The sequence below is a fragment of the Phyllostomus hastatus genome, unplaced genomic scaffold, assembly GCF_019186645.2.
Source record: "Phyllostomus hastatus isolate PE091 unplaced genomic scaffold, TTU_PhHast_1.1 phas_contig_349, whole genome shotgun sequence".
Classification (NCBI taxonomy): domain Eukaryota; kingdom Metazoa; phylum Chordata; class Mammalia; order Chiroptera; family Phyllostomidae; genus Phyllostomus; species Phyllostomus hastatus.
The window spans coordinates 104,654-114,001 of NW_025333861.1; the positions used below are offsets into that span (position 1 = coordinate 104,654).

The 9,348-nt window shown below is 50.4% G+C and overlaps 1 protein-coding gene across 1 annotated transcript; it reads left to right on the forward strand.

Moving 5' to 3' along the window:
- Positions 1 to 727: 727 nt before the first annotated feature.
- On the forward strand, positions 728 to 9,348 carry LOC123820546 (leukocyte immunoglobulin-like receptor subfamily A member 6). Its single transcript, XM_045841309.1, has 9 exons — positions 728 to 796; positions 3,832 to 3,912; positions 4,128 to 4,163; positions 4,336 to 4,620; positions 4,788 to 5,093; positions 5,320 to 5,604; positions 5,914 to 6,213; positions 8,094 to 8,263; positions 8,623 to 9,348. Exons 2-8 carry the CDS (start codon positions 3,864 to 3,866, stop codon positions 8,228 to 8,230), a joined length of 1,398 nt encoding a protein of 465 aa, XP_045697265.1. The 5' UTR covers positions 728 to 796; positions 3,832 to 3,863; the 3' UTR covers positions 8,231 to 8,263; positions 8,623 to 9,348.

Genomic DNA, 9,348 nt, shown 5'->3' on the forward strand with positions numbered 1-9,348 from the left:
GGAGGGGCCCTGAGGAGGCAGAACTGACCCAGAGGTTTGAAGCAGGGCAATGAGGGTGAGGCTGGTGCTGACTGGTACAAAGAGGAAGTGAGTGAAGGGAACTGTTTGGGGAAAGAAAATCCAGGGTCCCATTAGGGCCACACTTTCTCCTGAGAAACAGTGACCAGTTCCCTCAGAACCTCCTCATGCTACCCTCTCACCTGAGGTGGTCCTCCCAGTGAGAGCCCCACTGGACCCTCAAGGCACCAAGAAGAGGGTAGAAAAGCCTTCCTTTCTTACTCTTTGACCTCCCAGCCAGTCATCCACTCCACCCCATTATGCCCCACTGAGCCCCTCTAAGCAATGTCCACAATCCATCACTAGACTCAATTGTCTTGTCATCACATCAGCCTCCTTCCTGCACCTCCAATGCAAGCCCCATGCCTTCCTCCACTTCACTCCTGTCTCCACCTCCTGTGGACTGTTCCTATAACCAAACAGCTCTGAGCTTGCCTGCTTCACCCCCTCCATCAGTTCCGACCCTCAGAACAGATCCACCTTACACTATCTGACATTCAAGGCTGTGAATGGTCAGGCTGGAGCTAAACTCACCAGCCCCAGAAAACATGATTCAGCGTCCACAAACAAATCGACGCCATTAACCACATTCCCCTCCACCCCAAACCACACTCACAAACTGAACTATTTCAAAATCCTGTGTTTTCCTCTGCTGTTCCCTCAGCCACTCTCAACAGAACCACCTGCTTAGCAAGATCTAGACAGGACAGAGAGCCATCCTGTCTCATCCCAGTTAACTGTAAGTGCTGTTTGCATTACAGGTTTTTGTGAACAACTTAAAGTACTGATGGACACACCATCCATGGGCCAGGTGAATGTTGGAGGATTTTTAAAAATATATTTTATTGATTATGCTATTACAGTTGTCCCATTACCCCCCTTTTATTCCTCTCCACCCTGCACACCCTCTCCCACCCACATTTCCCCCTTTAGTTCATGTCCACGTGTCATAAGTTCTTTGGCTTCTACATTTCCCATACTATTCTTGCCCTCTCCCCATCTATTTTCTACCTACCATCTATGCTACTTATTCTCCATACCTTCCCCCACTCTCCCCCTTCCACTTCCCTGTTGCTAACCCTCCATGTGATCTACATTTCTGTGGTTCTGTTCCTGTTCTAGTTGTTTGTTTAGTTTGTTTTTGTTTTTGTTTTAAGTGTGGTTGTTAATAATTGTGGGTTTGCTGTCATTTTACTATACATGTTTTTTACCTTCTTTTTCTTAGATAAGTCCCTTTAACATTTCATAAATTCAGGGCTTGATAATGATGAACTTCTTGATGATGATGAACTTGACCTTATCTGTGAAGCACTTTATCTGCCCTTCCATTCTAAATGAAAGCTTGGCTAGATAGAGCAATCTTGGATGTAGGTCCTTGCCTTTCATGACTTGGAATAGTTCTTTCCAGCCCCTTCTTGCCTGCAAGTTCTCTTTTGAGAAATCAGCTGACAGCCTGATGGGAACTCCTTCGTAGATTACTGTTTCCTTGTCTCCTGCTGCTTCTAGGATTCTCTCCTTCATTTTTACCTTGGCTAATGTAATTATGATGTGCCTTGGTGTGTTCCTCTTTGGGTCCAACTTCTTTGAAACTCTCTAAGCTTCCTGGACTTCCTGGAAGTCTATTTCCTTTGCCAGATTGGGGGAGTTCTACTTTATTACTTGTTCAAATAACTTTTCCACTTTCTGCTCTTCCTCTTCCCCTTCCAGTACCCCTATAATTTGGATGTTGGAATGTTTAAAGATGTCCGGGAGCTTCCTAAGCCGCTCCTTATTTTTTTGAATTCTTCTTTCTTCCTTCTTTTCTGTTTAGTTGTTTCTTTCTTCCTTCTGGTCCACTTCATTGATTTGAGTCCCAGTTTTCTTCCCATGACTATTGGTTTCCTGTGCATTTTCTGTCATATCACTTAGTGTAGCCTTCATTTTTTCATGTAATTTGCTACCAAATTCAACCAATTCTGTGAGCATCCTGATCACCAGTGCATTGAATAGTTCATCTGATAGGTTGGTTATCTCTTCATAATTTAGTTTTATTTGCTGTGGAGCTTTGATCTGTTCTTTCTTTTGGGCCATTTTTTTTTTGTCTTGTCATGCCCATTATGTATGAGGGGCAGAGCCTTAAGGGTTCATGAGGGTGGGGCAACCCAGTTGGTGGGTTCTGGCGCTACATATGGGGGCGGGGTCAAAGAGGGAACAAGGGCGCTTGCTCCAATCTCTGTCAGACTTCAGTCCCTTCCGCCACTTCCCCCAAGCAAACTGGGACTTTCTGGTGCTAATTCCTCCTGGGGGGCGGGGTGGGTGCTGGTGTACATTCTAGGACCCCATGAGTCTCTCTGAAAAATGCTCCTGTGAACCTTGGAGTCTCTCCCTTTGCCTCAATCCCAACAGCTGTTTTCAGTCAGTGACCAGAGGCTCTGTTTCCCGGTGCTGAGACCCTGGGTAAGGCTCAGTACCTTGTTTCACAATCGCTGCTTTGCTGGGTCTGCTGGTTGTCACTCTAGGCCCAGGGTCTGCCAACCACCACCTGCACTCCCAGGGTCTGCCCACTGTGGTCTTGGTAGCCCTGGATGCCTTATATGCCTGGTCTTATCCCTCTTTGTGCCTCCACCCCTCTCAACCGGGCTTCCCAACTGTGCCCCTCCTACTGGTCTGGACGAACGTGCTTATTTTAACTCCTTGGTTGTCTGACTTCCATACAGTTCAATTTTCTGTCAGTTCTGCTTGTTATTCTGTTGCTAAATTGTTGTTATCCCTATCTTGGTTGTGCAAAGAGGCACAGTGTGTTTACCTATGCCCCCATTTTGGCCAGAAACCCTGAATATTGGAGTTTTATGACTGATAGAGTCCATCATCAATAGAGCCTGCTGGCATGACATTTTCATATATGTGTAGCCTTTTTAAAATAAATCTGTTCACACCCACGTTGCTTAACATTTTTCCCACTGACTCCAAGATACAATCCAAACTATCCACATGGTGCTCCAGATCCTGTGTGCCCAGGACACAGCTTTCATCTGACTGCGGCCCCTTCTGAGAACAGCCCAAGCTCTTTCTGGTCAAGGACACCCCTCAGCCCAAGGTCTGTGGACTAATCCCTGCTCATGCCTTGGGTCAGCCAATCCCTGAGAAGGATGCCCTCACAGCCAGGACACAGGTTGCATGATGTCCCCCTGTTATTGACCCTCACTGCCTTGTTCTTGCTCCCAACATGGACAGTCTCACCAGACTGTAACTGATCTGTCTGCCGTCCACATACCTGCCTGTCTATCTTCATTCCTCTGAGCCCTGTGAGTCCAAGGACAGAGTCCAGCAGCTTCAGCAGTGACTCTCCAGGGCCTGGCACCAGGACTGCACAGGGTGACTGCTCACCACATGCTGCCTAATGGTCTGGCCAGTGTGAAAGAGGAAGAGAAATGGCTCTTACAGAGTCTCAGAAGAGGGAAGTGACTTATCCAAAGACACAAAGTTCAAGAAAAGGCAGAATCAGAATTGGAACACAAACTGGGCTGCTCCTGAGTCCTACCAGGCATCCTCTACCCTCATGTTCTGGCACAGGTGTCACCCCTCTGGATTTGGGTGTAACATAAGGTGGATGCAAAGCCTGTGGGGTCTGCTAAGACTCATATTAGGCTGAAATCTCCAGAGATTGCTGTCTCCTCTGGCCCATCTTTCAGGGAGGAGCTACTTCCCTTCCTGCCAGGCCACTGATGAGGTATCCATAACCTGCCACACAGAGCTGAAACCATGTAACATACCAATCATTACTCTGTGTTACAGTGATTTTATACATTGTCTGAACACTGGTGACCATGGCAGGAAGCACCACGACCCCGACCCTCACTGTCTTTCTCTGTCTCGGTGAGCTTTGGGGAAAAGATGAGGGATGAAATCTCATTATTTCCCAGGTCCTGGTCACAACAGACTGTAGGATGAGAAGTCTCACTGGGGACAGGGCTTCTGGGTGGAGATGAGGAGGCTGAGCCCCACATCTGACCCCAGCTCTTAGGGCCCAGACCAGGCCAGGAGCTTCTTTGTGTGGGATGAAGGATAATCTCAAAGGGACTCTCCTCCAGGTCTGTGTTGGGGCCTCTGGGACCACATCCAGGCAGGTGAGTCCTCCCCCAGACTTCCTACATCAGGACAATGATGCCCCTGGACAGCTGTGAACCCACAGTACATCTGGGCTGATGATGACCAGTGTGGGAGGGCTTTTGGAGTGAAGGTGGGCACACTGAAGGGAAAAGAATACCCCCTGACATTTTAGTTCTGATTGCTTTCCAGGAGTTCCCCCCAAACCCTCTATCTGGGCTGACCCAGGCCCCATTATCAGCAAGGGGATCCCTGTGACCATCTGGTGTCAGGGGTCTCTGAAGGTGGATGGCTACATTCTGTATAAAGACAGGGGCTTTGAGCCCTGGATGACAAGCATCCTAGAGACCTCCAACAACAAGACCGGGTTCTCCATTCAGTCCATGAGATCACAGAATGCAGGGCTGTACCAGTGTGCATACAGCACTGGGGATATGGTGTCTGAGAGGAGTGAGCCCCTGCTCCTGGTCGTGACAGGTAAGTACAAACCCGGGTATTCTTGCAACTGTGGGCTCCTCCTCAGAGGATGAAGGGAACAGAATGTGGCTTAGAAGGACCTTACCCCTCACAATGGACCTTACCCCTTCACACCTGGGGAAGGTGGAGTGATGGCCCCCTTTAACTCAGACCTTCCTTCTCCATAGGAGTGTACAGAGCACCCTTCTTTTCAGCCCAGCCAGGCCCAGTGGTAAACTCAGGAGAGAATGTGTCCCTCTTATGCAGCTCACAGTCCACACTGGACACTGTCCACCTGCTGAAGGAGGAAGGGCCTGAGCCAGCCCAACAAAGGAAATTGGAGTGGAATCCCTATGCTAGGAGGTGGCAGGCTGTCTTCTCTGTGGGCCCTGTGGGCTCCACCCATGGGGGAACCTACAGATGCTATGGTTCCTCCAGCTCCAACCCCAATGTGTGGTCACAGCCCAGCGTCCCTCTGCACCTCGAGGTCACAGGTGAGGTGACCCACACTTGTCTTCACTTCTTACCTGTGCCTCCAAATATCTGATCTAACCTTGTGTCTAGTAAAGCCCTGGGGGTTGTGGGAATCAGTAACTCAGGTTTACTGGGGACAGAACCACAGTCAGAAGACTTAAGGAGGGACAAGTGAGAGCTTTCACTACAGCCCCAGTGTGGGGTGGGTGTGTGTGTCCTCTGGCTGACAAGGACCCTTCTCCCCAGGTGTGTACAGGGAACCCTCCCTCTCAGCCCAGCTGGGGCCCCTGATGCTGCCTGGAGACAATCTGACCCTCCAGTGTCACTCGGAGCCTGGCTCTGACAGATTTGCTCTGACCAAGGATGAGGGACCCAACCCCCACCCCCAGAGTCTCCATGGACAGCACAGTCCCAACTTCCCCCTGGGCCCTGTGAACTTCAACCACGGGGGCCGGTACAGGTGCTACAGTGGACACAACCTCTCCCATGTGTGGTCAACCCCCAGTACCCCCCTGGACATCCTGATTGCAGGTGAGGAGCCCTGCCCTACCCCCTGTCCTGACTGCCTGCTCAAGGCTCTGGCCCAGGGTCATCTTGGTGGTTATCAGTTCCATAAGAGGATCCTGGAGCACAGGCAGAGAGGACTGAGATTTAGGGGAAGGAGTGACAAAAGGGGAGTGGGGGGCATGGAGAAGAAAGATGCCCACTCGGAGGCACTGAGAGAAGCTGAGAGGGGTAACAGAATCCCTTTGGAAGTGGATGGACACTCTCTCTAAGCTCATAACCAAGGTTATGGAGGGAGAGGTGACCCTGTGCACATTACACTTCCCCTCTCCCCAGGAATGTACAAGAAACCCTCCCTCTCAGCCCAGCCTGGGCCCTCAGTGTCCTGGGGAGCAAGCGTGACCCTGCAGTGTGGATCTGAGGTCAGGGCTGACACCTTCCACCTGCACAGGGAGAGGTCCCTGGATCCTCCCCAGCAGCTTCATCTGCAGGACACAGCTGCTCCCTCTCAGGCCAACTTCACCATCAGCCCTGTGACCTGGGGCCACAATGGGACCTACAGGTGCTACACCTCACACAGCTCCCCCCCCTTCCAGTTGTCACAGCCCAGTGACCCCCTGGAGCTCCTGGTCTCAGGTGAGGAACTCCTACCACATGTCCATTGAGGGAGCAGACTCTGTTTCAGGACCACTCAGGGCTGGGATGGGAAGGAGGGTGAAACAGTGAGGTCATCAATAGGGGGAATCCCACCCCATAAAGAGATGGAGAAGATGGGGAGTCCCCCACCCTCTCCATGATTCTCCCCACCTGAGGGTTCATCCATTGCTGGTGTGTGCAGGGAGGAGACTGAAGTGTGTGAAGGGACAACATTTGGGAGACATCTGTTGAACTGTAGGAGACATGAAGAGACAGGCACACCCACAGCCTTCCCTGGTTCCTGTGTCATGCAGCAACTGGGGTCTGCAGACCCTCGTCCACATGGGCAAACTTTATGTCTTTTGGGTAGCAGAGTCCCCTTAGTCTAGAGGAGACACACCAGGCAGACTCCACCAGGCTTCTGCCATTTCTCACTTTATACTTCAACACATCAAATACATCCAGAAGGCCTTGTTTCCTAAAGTCCTGGGGATAAAGTTGGAGACATAAGGAAGGGGCCTCATCTCTCATGTAACAAGGCAGTCACTGGGTCCCATGTGGTAATCAGGGAGGAAATACATGAAGGGGAAGATGCCCAGCTCAGATGGGGAGAAAAGAGCAGGAGCCACACCTCCCTCTATCTTGATGCTGATTGCAGGACCCTGATTTTCTGGTATCTGTGGAATCAGGCCCCCATGGGGATATAATGAAGAGGGACTCTCATTTATGGGTCAGGTGGAGTGGAGATCCACTGACTTTCTAAACTGAAGTGGAGATGGTTCAGTCCGCTTGAAGTGAGTCCCAGTAACAAACTCCCACCTGTTCCTGGGATTTGGATCACCCATCTATCAAAGCAGAATCCAATCCAAAATTTGAAAAAGGTGTCAGTTTAGAACTTTGATGCCAGTGAATCCCTGTGGGAGAAAGAACATGAGTCCTCTCTGAGCTTGTCCTGTCTCCATGGGGGGCCACTGTCATTACATGGGTGTGGGAGGAAGGCAGGATTTCTGTTGGTTCCATGGCACCAGGTGGTCAGTTGGGTCAAGTCATCCTCCAAAACACCTCCCATCAGAACTCCTGGAAGTGCCCCTTCCCCCTCCCAGAGTTCCCTGTACTACCTATGATTTGATTTGTCACATCAACAGAGCCTGTCTGTCATCTCTATACAAATCTGTATTTTCATGCATGTGTTCATGTAAAGGTTTTATTTTTCCCTTTATCTTTTTACTACTTTCTTACCAATCTTCCAATTAGGTTACAAAGTGAACAAACACTTAGAAGCTATGTTAATTTTGATAATTCTCAATACTAAAAATGCCTGTGTTGTACATAGTCAATATTCTATTGTTTAAAAAAGAAAACCTAATAGAAGGAATGAGACATGGAAATTATGTTCCCAAGTCAGAGACCGAAAGAGCTGGCTGAGGTGGAGCAATGCAAAGGTAGATCCAGCCGTCACTCCTTCGCATCCTGACATTCAGAAGAAATTGAAGTCCCCTGTGGTCATCTTGGCTTTCCAAAGCAATGCAAGACTAGACACCAAAGATCCTTATCTCGGGAATTCAGTTGGGTACTACTAGTGTGAGAGACCCTCTTTAGTGTGAAATTAAACATTTCAAAGAGATAATCTAAGCCATCCTAAGCATGTTCTCTCATATCCTATTGGTTTCCTTTTCCTCTGGAGCAGCTGATCCTCTGGGATGATGGGAAAACAATTCAGATTCCAAGAGCAGAGAGTAGGTGAAATTCTCTATTATGGGGCTTTGCTCAGAACATCAAATCAGGTCCATGAGATACAGGTGTCCTGGTGGACATGCATGGGGACTGAGGTGATCTGAGTCTGTCCTGACTTCTGTGACCTCTTTACCCACAATTCCTAGATGATCAACCCCAGGACTACACAGTGGCGAATCTCATCCGATTGGGTGTATCTGGTTTGATCCTTGTGGTCCTCGGGGTGCTGCTGTTTGAAGCTTGGCACAGTCGGAGAAGACCCCACAATGCAGCCAGCAGCTGAACACAGGGGATAACAAACCCACCAGTCAGCGAGGTAGAGACTGGAGAAGAGTCGGATGACCCAAAGAAGCTCTGGAGGAAACTGTGGGCGCCCCTGGAAAAGAGTCCGCTGAGAATGTGGAGGGTGTGGGCGTGGTTCCCGTGCAGGGAGAGGTGGGGCTACTGCTGCAGAGGCTTCTCCACAGTTACACTGTGGGTGTCTCACCTCACTGCACTGCTTACCTTACTTGACTGGCCCCTGTGTTCTTAACCCCATGACCTGGGGCTCAGCCCACATCACAGGTTCAGATCCACACCTGGGCTCACCCTCCATCTCTGGTCCACTTTTATGTGAAACATTTTTCTCACTTTCATTCTCCACATTCGCTGACTGTGCTTGTCTTTGATCCTCAGAAAAGATCCCTTCAACGACTCCTCTGTGTATCAGCGAATGTACCTGGTGCTGGTTCCTCCAGAAACGCCATGAGTCTGAAAGAGCAACTGGTGTTTGAAATCACGCTCAGATGGTGTGTTTGTAAGGCAGCAGCAAGAAAACAGTTTTTTCCCCCCAAAAGCTCTGATTTTTGGCATTTGCCTAATTCCCAGGTGTAAATACTCCTTGAAAGTTGTGAGAGCGTCCCACCACTCTCTCTCTGGTGTTCCCATCTTCCTCATTCCCAATCAGCCTCCCTGAGTCCCAACTGTGCACCTTTTTGGATGGTCCACAGTGGTTACCTGCTTCGATTACATCCCCCAGAGGTGCTCAGGACTGTCTCAGCAGGCACAGGGTTCACTGCGGCTAACCGGGCCCAGAGCAAGCGCCTGCCAAGGGTCTGGTTGTGCCCAGGGTGCCTGTCCGGGGCCTGAAGCCGGGGCTGCACCTCCACTCCTGGCCTCAGCTACCTGGCCGACCTGCCTGGGTGGCCTCGAAGTCTCAGATGCACGGAACTGCGCTGTACTCCTGGTCCCCGTCCCCCTAGACCCAGTCTTCTTGAACCTGGTCCCAGTCCTGTGCCTGCACTGCCAAAGCCACCACCACCAAGAGCCACCGCTTTCCCTTCCCAGGATGACTCACCCTGCAAACATCCCTACCTCCCTCCCCCTGCAAAGGCACACAGGTGAGCGCGCCCCGTGCCTGCC

Bases quoted from the DNA above. Each gene is read 5' to 3' on its own strand.
- LOC123820546 (XM_045841309.1), top strand. From the start codon at position 3,864: ATGGCAGGAAGCACCACGACCCCGACCCTCACTGTCTTTCTCTGTCTC. The intron at 3,913-4,127 runs GTGAGCTTTGGG...ACTCTCCTCCAG, and splicing joins CACTGTCTTTCTCTGTCTCG to GTCTGTGTTGGGGCCTCTGG. The intron at 5,605-5,913 runs GTGAGGAGCCCT...CCCTCTCCCCAG, and splicing joins CCTGGACATCCTGATTGCAG to GAATGTACAAGAAACCCTCC.